Source organism: Falco naumanni, chromosome 5 (assembly GCF_017639655.2).
Source record: "Falco naumanni isolate bFalNau1 chromosome 5, bFalNau1.pat, whole genome shotgun sequence".
Lineage (NCBI taxonomy): Eukaryota > Metazoa > Chordata > Aves > Falconiformes > Falconidae > Falco > Falco naumanni.
In genome coordinates this window covers 76635955-76656705 of record NC_054058.1, presented here as the reverse complement: position 1 = coordinate 76656705, position 20751 = coordinate 76635955, and the positions used below count along the sequence as shown (strand labels likewise).

At 38.3% G+C, this 20751-nt stretch overlaps 1 protein-coding gene across 4 annotated transcripts in view; it reads left to right on the top strand.

Annotated features, from left to right (window-relative positions):
• The window catches only part of ORC5 (origin recognition complex subunit 5), a 76174-nt gene that overhangs the window by 53771 nt on the left and 1652 nt on the right, over window positions 1–20751 (top strand). For 3 of the 4 annotated variants that reach the window (XM_040595974.1, XM_040595975.1, XM_040595973.1), the window contains exon 14: window positions 17073–17185. In XM_040595974.1, the coding sequence (XP_040451908.1) occupies window positions 17073–17185 (113 nt within the window). Of the gene's footprint in view, window positions 1–17072; window positions 17186–17687; window position 20751 lie in introns of those variants that run through there. The other variant, XM_040595976.1, reaches the window with a different exon arrangement.

The window sequence follows — 20751 nt, the reverse complement described above, 5'->3', positions numbered from 1 at the left end:
TTTTACTTCTAATGGTGTTAGGTTTTTTTGAAGTAACAGATTTTGTCATCCCTTTCAGGCAAAAATTGTGGTTATTGTTCCTGCCTTTAAGGTTATGGTGCTTGAATGGTCATGATTAATTTGAAATATAGCAGGCTTTGTATAAAACTTTTCAAGTAGCATGTGGGCTAAGCCTTCCTGTGAGCAACCAACCAAGCCATGCATACACAGCAAAAATAAACTGCAGCATGACGGCTTTTGTTAGGTGAATTTGTTCTAATCGTTTAGTTGCTTGTTAAATACTTCATATGCCCGGCTAGTTCCCAAATGGTCACTTACTTTCTTTTCTTTAAAAAAAAAAAAAAAAAAAAAAAAGCTCCACTACCTCTGTGTGAATTATGCTTGAACTGGGAAGAAAAGTATCCATACAACAGGTGCTGTTAAATGGAAAACTTAAATTATTGTAAAATGAGACATTATTTATATCTTTTCTACAGTTACAATGCTCTTGGGATTTAACTGTTCAACTGCTGTATAGGAAACACATCTCTAGTGGTTTTGCTTTTATGCTTCTTGAAATGGAAAGCAGCTAGTTGATATTTGTGAAGTGAAATCCTGGTATTGGTTGTTGATGACTTCGGGGAAAGAGAGAAGGCAGCTAAGAGTAGCCTTTTTTTATATGGAATCATAAGTGTTACCAGTTCAACTACCGGAATTATATTCCCGTTTTCTCTAAAACTTTCATAGGGAGGTATTGAATACATTTAGTAGTATAGACGTATGTGTGTATTTCTGAAGGACACACCATTACAGTCTATAATTCAAAAAGAATTCTTTATCAAGATGAGTTGTATTTGGATGATTTGGAGAGTTCCAGCTCTATGAAGACAGCTTGCTGAAATAAGGTTTTGCACAGCCTGCGTTGTATGTTCATGAATGTGTGCACATGTAAATTGTTCCTAGTAACTGAGGAAATCTACCAAGAAATAGCCAAAACTAGCTGCATTCTTTGTTGCTGAAGCTGGATAGGAATGGTTTTGTCTCTACTCCTTAAGTTGTTTGGGATTGTAAATAAACCCAAAAAAGTGTGGAATGTCTGTGGCAAATAGAGATGTTTTAAAACAACAGTTCCAAGTCACTTCTTTAAGGTGACCTTTTAAAAACAAGAATTAAATGTATCCCAAACATTATTTTGGCTATCCTCTGTGAATACAAGATTAAATTTGCTCTTTAACGTTTTATATTGGACAGGCAGATCCGCTCCAAATGAAGTAAAAAAGATAAAAATGACTTTAAGAATAATTTATCCATCTAATATGTACATGTGATTAGTTTTATCTCATGGACTGCAGGATAATACTGTTAGTTTTTGTAAAGCAGAGTTTTGTGGAAATCATTGACTGCTTTACTAGGAATGTGATTTTCTTGACAGAGTCACATAAATGTTTGTTGATATCTGTAACTATCTATATGCTATTTTATTTCTCTTTGAGAAGAGTGAGTTTTGTATAATACATATTCACTACTTGAAAAACCTCCCCCACTGCTTCCAAAATGTCAAAGCTGAGCACAGGGATTTAGCCATACAACTTCTATTGAGATTAATTGGATTTGTATGGCTAAATCCATGCAGTTCTTCTGAAAATATTGCAGCCCCTTGTATATAAAATAAAAAGATATGTTCACAAACATAATATCACAAAGAATATTTGGACAGAACAGTAAAATCAGGTTTAATTTATGTTTGGAGATGAATAACTCCTGGTTTACTATAAATGTAAGGGTTCCTGTTTAAGTATACTGAGTGAATACTAAGCATGTGCTGTGCTTGCCTTAGGGCTTCATTTTTTTTAAATGTGTGAAGCATTTACATAGGAGTCTTCTGTACTTAACTCAGGAGGGGGAAGAGTATTTCTGATTCATTAATCCTTTTTTCTTTTTGTAAGTAACTGGGTCCTTCACATCATGCACTCAAGAGGTGTAAAATATACAAAGAAGTGGGAGGGACAAGCAAAATGATGCCTGGCTTGCTATAAGGTATAAATTCAAAATCTATTTCTCTTTGCAAGAAGAAAAATAGCAAGGGGAAAAAGGGCAGCACTAAATTTACTGCATGTGCTTGCATGATATGCAGGTTTGGGATAATTATTTTCTCTCTTGTTCAATAAAGTGAGTTGTTACCATGGTAGCGTTCATATTGCACAATTTCTCTGTTATAAAATAAATTGAGAACAGTTTTAGAGACAGAAAAGTCTTTATATAAATGGTTGTTCTAGTTTTGTGGGGTTTTTTTTGGTTGTGTGTTTTGGGGTTTTGTTTTTTTGGTTGGTGGTTTTCTTTTTTGTGATGCAAATTTGATCTTAGAAATACAGTGTCAGAGATTAGGGTCTTAAAATTATTTTTGAGGTGATGAAGTGTTGGTACACTTTCCAGATAAAATTAGTTAAGTTTTAAGAATGTGTAGTGCTTTTGTAAGACAAGATGTGCAAGGACAGAGAGAGCTTTGGGAAATTAGTTTTGAACACTGGTTAAGTTGGAGGAGATCTGCACTGCTACTTTCAAGAATGTTACTTCATAGAATCATGGAATGGTTTGGGTTGGAAGGGACCTTAAAGACCATCTAGTTCCAACCCCCCTGCCGTGGGCAGGGACACCTTCCACTGGACCAGGTTACTCTGAGCCCCATCCAGCCTGGCCTGGAACACTGCCAGGGCTGGGGCAGCCACAGCTTCTCGGGGCAGCCTGTGCCAGTGCCTCACCACTCTCACACTGAAGAATTTCTTCCTTGTATCTAATGTAAATTTGCCTTCTTTCAATTTAAAGCCATTCCCCCTAGTCCTATCACTGCATGCCCTTGTGAGAAGTCCCTTTGCAGCTTTCTTGTAGGCCCCCTTTAGGTACTGGAAGGCTGATATAAGCAGCTTGGAGCTGTAAGGTCTCCCTGGAGCTTTCTTTTCTCCAGGCTGAATAACCCCAACTCAGCTTGTCTCCACAGGAGAGGTTCTCCAGCCCTCTGATGATCTTTGTGGCCCTCCTCTGGAGTCGGTCCAACAGGTCCATGGCCTTCTTGGGGGGCCCACAGCTGGATGCAGTACTGCAGGTGGGGTCTCACAAGGGCAGAGCAGAGCGACAGAATCACCTCCCTTGACCTGCTGGCCATGCTTCTTTTGATGCACCCCAGGATTCTGTTATCTTTCTGGGCTGCAAGTACACATTCATTGGGTCATGTTGAGCTTTTTGCACCACCAAGTCCTTCTCCTTGGGGCTGATCTTAATCCATTCTCCACCCAGCCTGTATTTGTGCCTGGGATTGCCCCAACCCAGGTGCAGGGCCTTGTACATGGCCTTGTTGAACTTCGTGAGGTTTGCATGCACCCACCTCTGAAGACTGTCAAGGTCCCTCTGGATGGCGTCCCTTCCCTCCAGTGTGTTGACTGCACCACACAGCTTGGTATCATTGGCAAACTTGCTGAGGGTGTGTTCGATCCCACTGTCCATCTCATCGACCAAGGTGTTAAACAGTGGTCCCAATACCGACCCCTGAAGAACACCGCTTGTCACTGGTCTTTTCTTGGACATTGAGCCATTGATTGCAGCTCTTTGAGTGCAACCATCCAGCCAGTTGCTTATCCACCAAGCAGTCCATCCATCAAATACCATGTCTCTGCAATTTAGAGACAAGGATGTCATGCAGAACATCAAATGCTTTGCACAAGTTCAGGTACAAAATTGAATGTGGCCGTTAAGTACAGGCTGCCAGGCACCTTAGAGGTCTAGTCTGGATGTCTAATCCAACAACTCCTGGCAGTAACTACCTTGCATGTGTTCTGGTTTTATTGTGTTGTCTCATACAAGATATGTTGACAACTCCTTGAAAAGCAGGTGAGTCTTCAGTGGCAGAGGGGAAGACCCCCAGGGTAAGTGTTGTCAACCAGAGCATACCCCAGATGACATTTTGGTCTCTGCTGCTTGAGCTTCTCTTGTTGAGGAATAGCAGACTGATAATACTTCCTGATCAGTCGGTTATTTGGTAGTGCTTTTTTTAACATTTATTGACTGCAGTGCAGATTCTGCTATGGACTTTTTAAAGTATACTTGGGCTATACTTTTGTTTCCGCTTACCAAAAAGTTTCCAGAAGATAGCCATGGGAGCTACTTATCTGATATGTAAAGTTGATGTGAAAGGCCTCCAAGGAGATGAAAAAGTGTTCAGGATATAGTAGAGTTGATTGGAATGACAAGCAGCTTTTCATCAGACCCTACTAGTGTCTTTGCAAACTCATATCTGTTTCCCCTCTGTTTCTTCAGTTGGTTTTTCTCCTGTGTTTTCTCACTACAGCAGGCAATATCCCGATTAGTTGGAGGGTGACTGTCTTTCATCCATGAGATCAAAAGAGTTTGTTGATTGCTTGATTCTTTCCTGCTTTTTTGCACCTTTCCATTCATTTCTTGTATGGATTTTTCAGTTTGGTGATCAATATAGTACTTCTGGGGGGATTAAACCTTTTTATGGTGATTTTATTTTAACATTCCAAAATAATTCAGATTTATAATGACTCAATGTTACAGAAAAGTCTTGACACAATGATTATGGAAAAAATACAGTGACTATCACAACAATCAACTGCAAAAACAAGTTAATTAGTCATGGAAACCTGAGAAATTGTTTCTTGGTTGCATTGTATTCCACCGAAACTAAAATAGCATGCCTTGTGTAGGTTCTTTAATGTTTTTAATCCATTCCTGAATTATGTGGAAATTGCCTTGTACAGCACATTACTATTTTAGACTCTGCTTCTCCATAAATGATCTGTGATTGTGTAGGAGCGATATAGTGTTTACCAGCTACACAAATTTTAAAACAATATATATAGCAAGATGTTCTTAGGAATCTATGGAGGGGTTGTCTTTGAATGTTTCAGTCTATCTAAATGGTGTTATTCTTGAATGCAGTAAAGTCAGGAGAAATACTTATTGGCTGCATACCATCACTAAGCAATTCTTCCCTTTTGCAGGAACAAATACTTAGTCAATTTTCCAAAGAGCAAACCAATTCTGGTGGATTTCTTGAAGTGTAGTAGTATTCAATACAAAATTTTTCTCTTCCCTCATTCCAGCCTGACCATTCCCTTCCCACTTGCCTACAGATACAGTATATTCATTGGTTGCCTTGGTTGGCTGCTAATTTTTTACCCAATATGTGCTTGCCAAACCTGTGAGTGTCAGAAACTGTTTTTTTCCAGGTTAGAAAAGCCAAGTGATACATGTTACAACTAGCAGAATTTCACAGTTGCATTAAAGGGTGACAGAAACTGCATAAAAAAAGTGTTGTCTTTGAAGAACAGAGTTTTTCATTCCCAATTAATTGCTGACAGATGATGTTCCACGCTGACAGATAATGTTCCAAATACTCTTTATCTGATAAAACCAAATATAACTGAATAAAAGATGGAAAACTGGTAGTTTTGACCGCTTTACAGGATCATCCATACAAGAGGTATAAAGATATTAATAGATATATTTTGCGATCACATCTTAACGTATTTAATGGGTCATTGAGCCTAAATTTTTAATATTTAATGACTTACCATTTCATGGATGACTGAAAGCTTTGCTTTCTGTAGAAAGACTAACAAAAATGGATGTTATAAATTTATAGCCTCTGTTGTAGTGTGCCCAAACTTAAATTATAGTTACAGATTTTTTTAAAGAATAAACCCAAAATTTCTCAGGGTAGGTTACAACCATCAGCTTTGTGCTGTTATAGTGGAGTTTTTCATTGGTTTTTGAAGCAACTAGAGGGATCAATTGACTTCCTGAGTAACAGTCTTCATCCTGGTCTTTGTCCTGCTCCTGGCAGGGCCAAAATGCCATAGATACTCTGATTCAGAGCAAACAGAATATTCTCCTTGAGGGTCAGTATTGCTGGCATGCTTGGGGGAGATTCCAGATCTGACCATGTCCCACTGCTAAGAACAGTCACTTTGCAGAGTCCTGTCTTTGTGCTGCATGGTGACAGTCGGCCATCCTGGAATTGGGACTTGCGTTCATCTTGGGTGTTTTCTCTGTTCTGCCTAATGCTACCTATGAACAAAGATACAGGAATATGTTAAACTTAAATGTCCTGATTTTGTTAGGGAAAATTTTGAACAGAAGTGGAACTGTTCCTCTCAATTGTTGTTGTATAAGAACTTTGTTTGTAACTGTTGGTTTGTCCAGGATCCAAAATTATGTATGAAATCAAGTTCTATTTACTACATTATAGGAAAGGAAATCAGATCCTTTTTTTTAATCTCCCCTATTTGGTGGTGTAAAACCTAGTGTGACTCAATGCTGTATATGCAGCTCTTGCTGAGAGCTAGACAGTGGTGGTGTTTCTAATTTCTTGGTGTTTATGAGTAGCTTCATAATGAATTTCTCTCATCTGTTGATTAGGTGCATTAACATCACAATTCAGCCATCTTTCTAGCTCCAGTTTGACAATACAAGAACAACATGAGATATCATCTTTCAATAGGTCACATCCATATCTGTGAACAATTTTATAAATAATTACTTGAAGTCCCAGAAATGAAGGTTACCAGAAGCCAGTCATGTATGTTGGGGAATTTTCCCTTGCCTACAATTTTATTGTACTGTTTCCTAAGCATCCTTTGGCGTCTTTTCAAGAGACAGCATGTTGGACCAGGAGGGATCTTTGTTTTGTACCAGTATGATGTACTTTAGTGATTGATACAAGTTGCTTCTATTTTTATTTTTGTTACTATTTACTCCTATTATAGAACCACTAAAATGTGCAGTTTTATGTAGTCACAATGAATATGGTGTTGATTGCAGTCTTCTGCAATGCTTCTCGTGAGCAGTTGGGATGCAGCATGGTACTGTGGGGAGTGTAAAGATACAAAATAAATGTGTCTTTAAATTGTTATTTTTCAGTGCAGACTCCCACTTCAGACTACAATGTATTTTACCATTTGTCTAGCCTTTTGGTTAAAATGTCTGATTTTCATACTTCAGAAGTGTTTGGGTTAAATCTTTCTGGAGTGGTTGTTTTAATTAAAAATTCTTACTATCATGTTTCTTTATACAAGGTTTGGATCAATATTCTTTTAACACTTAATTATCATAATCATCCAAAATTAGACTGCAGTTAAGACATGTTGGAAATCTTCAGGCATCTGATTATGGGAAATTTTTAATTTCATGATTTCTGCTGATAGCATATACAGAGTACCGATTTTTGTCCTCATGACAGGTTAGAAATCCTTATTACTTTAATTTTGTTGAGTACAAACTAATAATTGCAAACAAACCTCTTTCACATAGCAGTAGAAGGCTAGTAACTCTGTGTACACAGTTCTGTATTTTACTTAGCATAAAAAAATTTAGAGACTTCTTGTAAATGTTTCAAGACCTGTCAGTATCACAGATGCTTGGTAGTATTTTTCAGGTTACTTTTTTCTGTTTGTGATGGAACTCGTCTTGCAATATCTAGAAATACTGCCATTGTGGGACAGAAGTGTTATAAATGAAGGACAAAAAGAAGCAGGTGAAAATTTTCTAGAGTTGGGCATTTAAGGTTATGCTTGGCCAGCTGCACAGAAGTTTGCTTCTGCAAAACCAGCTTTGTGTTGCCTTCCTCATCTTCTAAGAAATGCTTGGAACCTGAGACTTCTGATGCAGAAATTAATCAGGGGGTGGCAGAAGGATACTTCTGTTGGCTAGCTATTGCCTGTGCCTTGAAAAATAGCCAGCCTTTGTCTGGTGTCCACTTTATGAAGCTACATGACTTAAGTAATCAAATTAACTGTAAACATCATTCCCCAAGTGTTTTTTTGACCATCTGTTACCATCTTCCGTTGCTGTGATTTTGAAGTATGAAATAGAAAGGCAGGTACTTTTGAATTATCTGTCTACAACTCGTTTCTGTAGTCCTCCTCCTAAGGAGTACCTCTCCCGGGTTGATATGGAGTAAATTAGATGCGTGCACCTCCAACAGATTGCAAGTACATTCAAATCTTGGTTTTGCATGTTTTGGAGGATCATAATAAACTCCCCTGTGATCAGTTCCAGGGCTCTTGACAAATTTCTGAAAATATTTCCAAATATATCATCGGGTACAGAAAAGAATTTGATCCTCTCAGAAAGTACCACATTAAGCAAATTTCTAGCATGCCTTTCAGGGCATTATAAAGTACTTCAATTGATCCTCAAGGTGAGGGAACTGACTCAAATACTGATTTATCCATGCATTACTCTTAGAGTTTTTTATATTTTTCTTTTAAATTGATGAGCAGTGAAGCACAGATTGTTGTGAATTGCTGTTTATTTTCAATTTTCTTCTTAGGCAAATTGATTAATGCTGAAGTAAATGTGCTAAGAGAAAAAAGAGGCTTTTTCCTAATTTCTATATTGAATAAAAATAACGAACAAAAAGCAAACTCATTAATACTTTGAAAGATTCCTTTAATAATAGTCCCAAACCAAATAAATTATTGAACTACTTCTAAAAAGTGATGTTGTTATAACAGTGAGTGGGTAGGGCTAATCTGTGCAAATGTTTTTGAGATACTGAGTTTTCCAGATGATGGGGGAAGCTGGATTTTCATATTTCTCTTTTTTTTTTAATTTTTTTTAAGACTGCGGAGTATGGGAAGAATACAGTCATTAATAGTGAGAACCACCCTTGCAGATACCCAGGAGAGGGGTGAAGGGGAAACACAAAGTCGTAGGATGTAGAAGATGCAGATGATATACTTTACCTTTAGTGAATGCATTGTAACGGCCACATTAAATCAGGCCAAAACTGGGCTTACTCACTGTTCTACTTCTTATAAGACAGTAAAACTGTCTGACTACTTCTGATTAATATCGGACTTGCAGGAAAAATAGATGACTGGCAAACAGAGGATGAGTTTATTCTAGTATACGTTACATCTTATTACCTGTGGCTTAAATGCTTGCCATGGAGTCGATGTTCCTTGCATTTAGCAGCCTGTGGTTGTATTTCCTTCCATGAATGTGTTCAGTTGCTTTTGTAACTCCACAAAACCCCCTACCACTGCACTGACTTTTCAGTGGCAAAGTATGTCACAGATTAACTATGAATTTGGATGAAGAAATACCTCCTTCTGAGTTCTTGTTTGCTTTTTTAAATTGCCTGTTTAGTTTCCTGGGATGTTTGCTGGATCTTGTTTCGGTGTCCTCATTTCAAAAAACTATGGGGTTGGGTTTTTTTTGGAAAATATTCAGTCCGGGAAGAGATGATGTGAGGCATAATGAGAAAGTACAAAGGAGAGATGAAAGAACGCTGCACTGATGAGTCAAGATTTGCACTTAGTCAGAGTCTCTGAACAAAAAAACCCTAGAAGACAGACTGCTAATCGAAGAGAGTCATTCTAAAGTATGAATATGAATTCTAGAGCAAGGTGGGAAAGTGTCTCCTCAAAGGAAGAAAATACATCTGTTTCACTTGTGGCTCTTCTCTTCAATTTCAAGAAAGCAAACTGCAGGAGAATGTAGAAATAAGGCAGCTTCTAGTATGCGGAAGAAGGGTGTTCTGTGGTCTGAAAGACAGGAGAGGGTGGGGTCGTGCAGAAGGGGAGGAGGGGAAGGTCCTGATATGGAAAAGATGCACATTTATCCCTTGAACCAGTCTGTGAAGTTGGCAGCGTTTTTTGTCAGATATCATTTAGTATAAATGGGACACAAAAAAAAAGTAAGACTGAGTGGAATAAGACAGAAGTGGTGAACACTTACAGACGGGAAAATACCGTATGAGAATCACTCTAATGACCTTTATGGCGGAAAGTGAAAGAATCTTGCAGTGTAAGATTAACTGTTGTATGCAAAGGGTTTAGTATGCTTTTCTGCTATGAAGCCATGCAAGAAATATTGTGAGGGTGGTGAGCATGATACAAATTCAGTGGGTTTAACAGCATGAAATTCAAGGTCATATTCAAGGTCCTTCTTAAAACAGAGGGATCATCTTTTAGAAACTAAAGGAAGTTTTGGCTGTCTTAATAAATCGACTGATCCACCAATAGGATGAAGCTTAGAAAAGCCAAAAGGGTAACTTGTTTAAATCTGTAAATCATACAGATTTACCTTGTGTGAAGACAGAGAGGCAGAGTAAAAAATAAAAAAGATATCACTAAAATTTAAGAGTGTATTTAAATAAATAGGTCTTGAATAAAATTACTTAAGAAAATGAAGCAATTTTTCCTATCTGTGTATCAGTAAGATTCTGAAAAAGTTTTCTGTGGGAGTCATTGTGCTGGAGGGGAAAAAACTTGTTTTCCTGATAAAATTTAGTGCATTCATGAAAAAGATGGTGGGACATGATGGCTTCAGTGACATGGACTGATCTCAATCCACTAGATTATTCATTGTACTCAAGACTGAAAGTACGCACGTTGCATGATAATGCCCAGGGGAAAACGTTATACAAATCTTCCCTGCCAGACTGTCAAGAGCGCTTCCTAGTAACAGCTAATCATCCCTAACATCATGATAGAACAAACATTTCCAAATCCTTAAATGGGTGTACAAATTAAAAAAATAAAAATAACAATCTGTTAACCTAAGCAACATGAGTTTTTAAAGGATAAATGGTAGCAGACAGAAGTAGTAATTGATTTCCTTCCCCACATTCCCCCCACCCCATAGTAATTAAACATTTAGTGACTATAACACTGTCTCATCTGGAATTTGTCAACATATTTATGTCTTGAAAGTTTGTTCAAGTTAATAATTAATGTTAGATTTTGACCCAGTCTGATGAAGGCTTCTGCTAAAGTATTGTCAACATGTTGATGAGATGCAGAAATTACCTAAAAATTGGGAATTGTGGTATGTACTACTGCAGATAAAGAAATAACACGCAAGGCCCTAGAGAGTCAATGCAAAATAGTGAAGTCACATTTATGTGTGAGACATGTAGAAAATGACTAATACAGGACAAAAACACCAAATGCAAACGTTCATAGAAGGCGGCGGCTTGCAGGGCAGGCTGGATCACTGTAGTATCCTATACAGCCACCTATGTGCATGTTACCAAAGTGAGGGGCGTAGAGTACTGTCCGTGGAGCACCACCAAGGCTGTGGCTGGGACATGCCCCTGCCTGTTAGTGGCTGTTAATGTCAAAAACATTTTGACTGCATTCATAAGATCGTTTCACAAAGCACTAGATGAATTTAAGCTGAGAAAAAGGTAAAGTATTTAGCTGAAGCATATAGTAGTGAATGCTTTTAAGTGCACACTGGGAGGCCATAAGCAGTTTGTAGGGGTGTCCCTTCTGTTGTATTTTTTTAATGCATTAGAAGCCTTGTACAAAACATAAGTCAGAATCAAAACCTGATTATTAAAATCTTAAGTGTTTAGAAAAGTTGATTTATTTTTAATAATTTTTATTAAAACAGTTTTGATCAATCGCTGACTTAAATACATATAATTGTAGTGTTCTTCTAACGGGACTGACACGATATACTGAGCATACTCTAGCTATAATTTTGAGTGAAATTGTTTTGAGTAGGTTTTGGTTTATGCTCACGTAATTTATACTAGGGTCATTGAATTTAACTCCAAGAGACTATTGCGGCAGTAATTTTGACTGAAATGTGTTTTCTAAACGGCGTCTGGTTTTCAAACTATCTTGTTGCATAGCAGTGGTTTTAGCATGGGTGTGAACATAATTCTGGGCAGTGGTGAGTTTTGAACACGTGCAGTGAGCTGCATGTTTGCTTTGAGCTGTGTGATGATGGTGCTGCAAAGTGCTAGGGTGTGTATACATTTTAGCAGGACTGTGAAAGAATGTAGTACTGTTGTCTGATGGTAATGAATAAGGAAAGTTCTTAATTTCTTGGTAGGTTTGAAGTTCAGAATCAAAAAGCTGTGGGTGAAAGTATGCCAGACTGAAGAGTTACAATTAACATTGTATCTTGGGCAAGATAATTGGCAATTATAGACTGTGGAGATGAAAAATACCTTGCTGATCATCTGGTATGTCTCTGCCAGTTTGAAATTGTTCCTGCTAGTGTATTTCATTAGTATTTTCCTAGTCCAGTTTAAAATGTACCACTTGGTGAGATTTCAATCACATCTCTGAGGAAACAGTTTCCCGCCCCCCAAAAAAAATCCACCCCACCCCCACCCCGCGCCAGTAATCAGCATCATTTTCTCTGTTTAGTTTTGTCCTCTGAATCTGAGATGTCACACACTTTGTCCAGACTCTTTCCTGTGGCAGTCAATCGTTGCTTACACAAACTAGCCATGTGTTTCCCTGTATCTCAGGTCCTAATTCTGCTCATGTTTTGCACCTCCATGAATGTTTTCTGGCTTTTTGTGGTGTCCTTGGGAAGAGCCTGGCCTTTCTCAGCAGACAGCCCTCACTTCTGGAATCCTTCTTGCTTCCATGCAGCCGTGTGCTGACAAAGCCAGTCTTTGTGTCTGCTCGGGGAATGATGCAAAGCCCATCTGTTAGTCCAGCCTGGCAGGAAAAAAGCAGCCTTTAAGGATGGCTTGTGCATTGCTTTTTTGTTCAGTGTCCATATTTGACCAGTGAATCTCTAGAAGCAACCTCAGTGGTTGTTGTGGTTTAACCTCAGCTGGCAACTAAGTACCATACAGTTGCTCGCTGACAGCCCCCTCCCCAGTGGGATGGGGAGGAGAACTGGAAAAAAGTTAAAACCCATGGGTTGAGATGAGAACAGTTTAATAATTAAAATAAAATATAAAAATAATAGTGGTAGTAGTAATAATTGTAATGAAAAGAGAGAGACAAAAAAAGAGAGAAATAAAACTCAAGAAAGACAAGTGATGCACAGTATAATTGCTTACTGCCCGCCAACCGATGCGCAGCCAGGTCCCAAGCTTTCTGCAACAGGTTTCTCACAGAAATATATTTAAAATAAAGCTCAGTCATGGCTTATTTTTAAACATACATGTGACACATGTTCCTTCGCATCTTTCAGATCAGTAACTTCTATTCAGCTTTTCTTGTTGTTCCTGTAGAAAATTCAATTTACTTCCTAACTTCTGCTGGTATTAAATCATTACCAGATCTAACTTTACTTTTATGAATAGCTTTAGAATATTTCTTCCAACTGTAATATTTTTTGTTCAAAAGATTCTCAATAAGTATTCTTATGTCACCCACACAGTTTTTCTGGCTTGCTTCTAGTCTGTTCTTGCCAGATGTTTTTTCCCAAGCTTTTGTGATAATGAAATGGAGCCACTGTACCCATGGTATTAATAAAAAAACAAAACCCAAAACAAAACAAAAACTTTGAAGTTAGGGGTTTTTTTACTAAGAAGTGCAATTTGTTTGACATTGCATTCATATTTTTCCCAGTTGTTTAAAACTTTTTGATGTATCTTCATTTAAGAACAGATTGCCTCCATAGTTTTGCAACACCTGAACTTCTAAAGTGGTAACATTTTTTCAATGCTTAAGTTGTAGGGTGGCATTTGGACCTTAAGAATTAACATGAAAATTGCTGATTTTTTTAAATTTTCCTACAAACACACTGTCTTAAGCCCAGTTTATTCCACTGTACCTTGCTTTACCAGGTTAATGCCCTAAGTAGGCACAGATGCAATTTTATGCAAAATAGCTCAGTGCCAGAAGCAGTTAGAGTGAAAATTAGGTCTGGTAATGATTTAGTAGCTTTTTCTTCCTCCACTACCCCCATCCCAGTTAGCTGCTACAAGTTCAGTAGATGCATGAAATCTTGTGGCAGGAGGGAATTGAATCTTCTGTGTCCTAGAAGACTTAACCATTTGGTGGAGACAATTGTCTTATTTTTATTAATGAGGTCTAGACAGATAGGTTCAGCGCAAAATATTTGAGGACCTTAATAATCCAACATCTACCACAATTGAATCTTTTCTTCCAATAAAGCAATTTATTGCAGAAAATATGCGTGTTGTGCAATTCTGTGACTGACTCATCAGCAGGAGAATCCGGCTGTATTGTATAGAGCAGGAAAAAATGAAGAAGTCATTGCTGTGGGGTGGCAGAGTTCTCTCGTTGGTTTTGATTCTTCCTGAACCTGTTGAAAAAGCTGTGCAAACAGAGCTCCAGCCTGCTTCCCCCTCAGCATGCAGGCGTTTAGATTTGTCCTTCCACGATCTCTGCCTTTCTCCATGTACAGGCTAGACATCTGTAATTAAGTTTTGAATTCTGCTCCAAAGACTCACAAGTCTGGTATTTTAGCTTCTAACATTTGCCTGTCTGTAGGGGAGCTGGTTCCTATTTACTCCTCTTAGGTGGTTGGAGATAAAACTGTTTCTTACCTGCATGAATTTAAAATGGCGATTCTTTCTATAAAAAGATTGTCTTTTTAAGCAGTCTGTGTCAGGACTCACTGTTTAGCACTCACATCCCTGTGGTGATATTTTAAATCTAAATAAACAGAGGATTTGTGAAAGAAATTAGTAAAGGGTTGCAGTTTGCTAAGTGATTTTGTGTTACTCTGATGATCAATAACATCATTTGTCTTGTAATATTGTATATTGAGTATATTGTGTATATTGAGTCTGTAGAGTTAGTCTTGAGTCAAAAACATCAATGAAACTTAGTGTGTAGTCTGCTATTTCAGATTTATGGAGTCAGCCTTTAGTAAGGAATTTTATGTTGACGACTTTGTTACATATGTAGCATTTGGTGCCAGTTGGAAAAGAAAATGGTTGCAATTTGTTGTTAAAAGTATTGCTGGAGCATTTGTAATGCAGCAGCAAGGTCACTTTTACATCCCACTTAAAACTGAGATGGGTGCTACTCCAAACTAGGCTTTTGCTGTGCTCGTTGGGAGTTTTTAGGAGCCTCCTGGCATTCCTTTGTTGTCGATTTCTGAATGAGAGGCCAGCTGCAAGTATGTATTGCAGAAGTGATTCACTAGGTATGGTGCACTGGGATGTAAACTAGCAATTGTTATATAGCAGTTGACTCCATAATGCTTCTGCACTGTCTAAATAAGGACTTCATTGAATGAAGAATGTAGAAAAATGTGCTCTCAAACTCATGAGTATTTGAAGAAAATAAACACCTAACAAGTTTGAGTTTGTTCCTAATTCAGTGATACATTCCAGTGATTCATGAACGAGCTTTTGAGCCATTTACTTTATATTGATAGCATTCAAGAAAACTGAACTCAATGCTAACAATTTGTAAATCATGTGCTACTCTTTAATGTAATTTATAGATCTGAATTAAGTAAATGGGATTTGTCTTTGTGAATAAGAGTAGACCAGTATTCCTTAACCATACTCCAAAGACTTTGCAGAGTGATGGCATCCAAACTACTGTTGCCTTATGCCACTTAAAAGATAGTTAAGCACAGTCTGTTAGGAAAATTGCCTCATTCTTGGTGACCATAATCTTTTCTGTTCTCTATAGGTGGGTGTCTTTTATATATATATATATATGTCCACTTAAGGGAAAACTAATAATGATTCCCGTCTCCTGCAAGCACTGTCACAAATTTGAAGACCCAAGTTCACTGTCAGCAAAAGAGTAGGGTTATTACTGAGTTAGATTTGTTGTTGTTGTTGTTATTAATGCTGGAACAAACTTGCTGTTGCTTTTTATAGTAATGTGCTTCCTTGAAAGTTTAAAGTGACAGTCTCTCTCCTGATACATTTATTCTTCAGAAATTCCTTACTATGCTATTATCATTACACAGAGGTAGGTCATGGTTGGCTGGTTTCTCTTTAAAAGTAGAGCTGTGGTCAGATACCAGTTCTTCACAGAGTGTAACTTTGTTGCCTTGAATTGTCGCTGGCATCTATAGCAAAGGCCAGGGAAAATTTTTCTTATTTTCTGCTTTTGCATCTTTCTTTCCTCTGGGAGCTTGGAGGAGGTAGGGAGACAGTGGAATTGCCATGGCATTTTTTCCTAACTGAGGCAGAACAGACAGGCTGTGCTCAACAGTGACATCCCATGACTGCACATTAGTGATACCACAGTCATCATCTGAAGGAACAAAGATAGTGAAAAATACTCTGGTACATTGCTATTTTGGTAAAATAATCTGTGCCTCTGTCAAGATGCTGCATGTGTGTTTATAGGCTAATTTGTCTCCTTTCAGGCCTTGCTCTTTTAAAGCACACAATCTTCCAGCCTTTCCTTTCCAACCTTCAAATTCTTTTTTTGTCTGGAGTAGAGTGATATATCCATCTGTTCAAAATATGGTATGAGCTGGCACAGTAATATCCAACTTCTGAGTGTGAAAGTTCAAGAGGAGGTCGTCAGGTGTAAAGGAAAGTAAATCAAAGTCTCTCCTGGTTGGCAGGAAGAGATTTGGAAAATGTTCAGCTCATGCCTATTATTTCTGTTTCCTGCATCACCTTTCTCTGTATTGGGTTTGCGTGACAAGGTTTTAGTAGTGGGGCGGCCACTGTGTGCAGGTGCCCACAGCCCCCCCGCCCGCGAGGAGCCTCCCCCAGCAGGGACCGGAAAGGCAGAGGCAGCAGGGGAGGGACCAGCCGCAGCCCCATCCCCATCCCCTTGCACCCCTCGAGGCAGGGAGATACACTGGGGGTGAGGCTGAGCCTGGGAAGAAGCAAAGGATTGGAGGGAAGGTGTTTTTAAGATTTGCATTTTATTTCTCATTACCCTACTCTGATTTGATTGGTAATAAATTAATTTTTCCCCGAGTTGAGTCTGTTTTGCGCATGACAGTAATTGCTGAGTGATCTCCTTGCCCTTCACTCAACCCACGAGCCTTTCATCGTATTTTCTCTCCCCTGTCTAGTTGAGGAGTAGTAGAGTGGCTTTGGTGGGCACCAGGCATCCAGCCAGGGTCAACCCACTACAGTCTTTCCAATTAGAACTCTAGGATAACTCGATATGAGGGATGAAGGGTTTAGCCTATGCCTGTCACTGCCCGTGCTGAAAATGTAATGGTGGAAATGTATATGTATGTTCCCGGGTTTGCTAGCTGCGGAACTATATGAAAAACAGTGAACAAGTGTGAGTGGCTTCCAAGAGAATTACGGGAATGATGCCAAATGGGAAAAAAAATATAAAGATTGGGCAGTGCTATTCATGTTAGCAAAAATTACTAACATTATTCATGTCTGTTGTTTGTAGATCACCTCTCTTGTGACTCTCCAGCTGTTATCCATGGTTGGTCATAATGACCAGCTTGATGGACCACAATATAAATGTACTGTATCTCTGGACTTCATCAGAGCTGTTGCCCGGTGAGTCTGTTAGAGATCGTTTACTGTTCTATGTGCTGACTTGAAAAACACTTCACACCCAGTATTTTCTCAATGTATAGCTCTCTGCAGACCACAGTAGAAATCTATTAATGTTTTCAAAGACTTAGTGAATGAATCACGTTATTTATGAGAAGTGTTGAACTTGAGGTAAGTATAGTCCAATCCTGTTTTGAAAAAAATTGTTGCAGTGGCAGTATGTGTTACAGTAACATACTGTCTTTGTGCTTAATAAAGGTCAAGGACTTCATGTGAAAATACCACTCAAAAATGTCAGTCCATTTCATTACCAAAAGGCACATTATGGTGTTTGAATCTGAAATGTTGTACGTATGATACAAAACCTACATAGGTTATAAGAATTCTTCCACATTGTCTTACATGATCTGTAGTTAATACAAACTAATTCAGTAAATGAATGTGCGTGGCTCATCTGCTCCGTTCATTCAGAACTTTCAGTTTTGGAGTCTGAGAACAGTTCCAGGTCTATCAAGAGAGATTGTGATAAATTACAGGCAGAAATGCATGCAATGCATAGGCAACAATCAAACCTATATCTCATTTTTATGAAATGCCAACAGCATTACCTCACACCTGTTGCTGCAGCCAGCTTATTAGCAGGTCTTGGATAAGGAAGCTATAGCTAGAACAGAGCCCAGAAATGACATGTGGCGAAAAGGAGGAGAAACGTTCTCAAGGCCAACTCCTCTCTGTAATGTGGGACTTCAGAGGAACCTGTGGTGTGGACTGCATCCCATAACATCAGTGCCCATGTTCCTGTCCTGAGCTGTTAAATGTCCGATAGCCTTGTCAGTAAACCCCACAGACATGCTAATTTCAGTTTGCAGTTGGACGGGCCATAGAATGAAAATTTATCTGGTTCAGGCCTGCATGACTTCATTGTGTCAATTTGCTGTTCCCAGCAATAAAGTCACTTGTGAATGATGCCCTGAAAAAGCTCCCACTGGTACCATGTACAGCAGACCATCTGCTCAGCAACATGGATCATTGTGTATACAAACATCCCCAAATTCTTGTCTCTGCTCTAACTCCTACAGTGAATAGAGAGATGAGTTCATAAACTCTGTACTGACTATGAGGGGCCTTGGATTAAGATACTTGAAATGATGGCCCTCTCCTTGCAACTTTAACATCCTTAGAAGTTTCATTGATTCCATTAAAGTTGCCAGAAGATAGATATAGCCAGAAAACGGGACCAAAACTTGTGCTATACAGCTCACATTTACTGGAGAAAGTGGTTGTTGGAGATGCTACCACTTTAAACCTCAGTGCACTGTATAGTGCTTTGGCTGGCTTTCCTTTAGGTCAGGTGTGTGTGTGTATATGTGTATCTCTCTCTCTCTCTCCTGACTGACTTTCCCTACATTTTGTAAGGAAGAAAGCAGTTCTTTAGTTCTTTCCCCCCCCCCCCCCCCCCCCCCCCCCCAAGTAGTTTGGAAGTGTTTATATGCTGCCTAGGTAGGGCCATTCAAGTGACCTGACAGATTGTAAAGTTGGCCTGTTCTACTTTTCTCCTGTTTCCCACTTTTTTTCTTTTCTTCTTTCTTGATTTGTTCCTTTGTTACACTTCTTTTGTTAAGTATCTTTCCAGCCCACAGTCTTTGTGAAATCTTCAAGGAGGACAATCCATAAAGATACAAGGTTTCATGAACCCATGATAAATGGGCTTCCCCCTTGTCTTGATGGGGCTAGCTACAGGGCAAAGGCATTATCTTCTGTGCTTTAAGAAATTTCATTTTCCAGCTGTGCTATAGTCTTGCCAGCTGCCTGTAGTTTTTAACGACTCAGGGGTGAGATTATATTTATTGCAGAGGAATAACTACTTTGCCATTTCAACCAAAATACACGTCAAGTAAGCAGTCCCATCCCCTGATTCTTTTTTCTTTCTTACTGTAATAGTACTAAAATAAGTTTGTTAGTCAATAAAATCTTCAGATACCTCAGCCTTGTTACCATCACAGCCTTGCTACTGTAAGCGTATTTCCTAATGGAAGGCTGAAAAGTGCAAAGAGCAAGACAGAAAATGCATGCTTCCTCCCCTCCCCACCACCATTCAAGCTGTTCAGATTGTCATTTCATTTTCTGTATGTTATAAGCAAAAGTGAAGTATGGATTATAAACAAAAACAAGACAAAAGCCACCTGGTTTTGGAAGAAAGTGAAACACTTTTGTCTCTTCCTGGTGGCTTTTAGCGTGATAACAACTGGCCATGTACATTCTGTCTGTTCAGTACCACAGAACCTCATGTCTGCCTCTATTCTGTTGCATACATTCAGTCTTTGCAGACAGATTCCCATGCTTTTTACCATCTAGTATTTACACATTTTAAATTTCTGTTTTGAGAATTTCAGCCCTAAGTTCGTAAGTTTTCTGTAGCTGAAGTAGGGATCTCTTAATGTTTATTGAATGTAAAGGAACTTTTCATATAGTCTCTAATGAACCCAGTTGTTATGACAGGACAATTGTGCTTCATTTAGTTGATAAGGTCAACATTTGTTAGAGTGTGTGATTTTGTTTCTGTGGTAACTAAAGTACTTTCTTGAGTGGCACAATGTCATGTGAGTCTTAACAGTGGCAGTTAATTTCTTTAAATTTGTCTCTGAATTACAAGTAGACGCAAACACAGTATTTCTTGTTATATATTTTGGGGTTTTCTGAACTTTTTCTTTGCCCAATACGATGTTTTATAGAAACTTTTTGAAAAGTGGGTTACAGGATGGCGTGTGAACAGAGAATATTAAATGATTGCAGTCTAACAAATAAGACATTCAGCCAGTTAATCTCACTTAGCATTGTGAGCGGTTATTTTTGCATCATTGAATACTTAAAAAACTTTTAATTTTATACTTGTCATTACATGCAGTAATTTGCATTATTTATTCAAACAGTAAACCCCAAAGTCTGAGTGTTAGATTGTATAGCAGAATGAGTTTAGAGACAAAAAAATAATTATATGTTTTATTCTACTGTTGTTTCATTCTGCCTGCCATTAAAGTACAAAAGTATACATTAAAATCTTCTGTCCCATTGAGTGCCATTTTTGGATTTTTCAAGTTTAGCTGTGAACATGGGTCAACTAGTGTCAAAACTGAAAGAACATAGACTGCAAATGAGTACAGATGAAGGAGTAGTACATGGTAAAACAGGTGGTTTGAAAGATGAACAAAACATTCAATAGCATAAAAAGATTGCTGCTTTGCATCACCAACTCAAGTATTGTATTTACCATATGAAAATGTAATCTTACTAACTTTGATACATCTTTACTGCCTAATGATCAAAGTAAGAATCTTCCATTTTTTTACTAGAAAGCTGCTTTATTTCTTTTTCAGAATCCTACAGACTTTAAGTAATCAGAAGATAGGTATTGTAAATAATATTAGAAGTTAAAAATTCATTCATCCTTGATTGCATTTCTTTTTGGGATATTGCTTAATTTTGATTATGCAGAATGCCCCACGTGTGCGTCTCCAAACAGGTTAAAGTCTTAGCACTGCTAAGATGATTGCTCTAATATACTGTGTTTT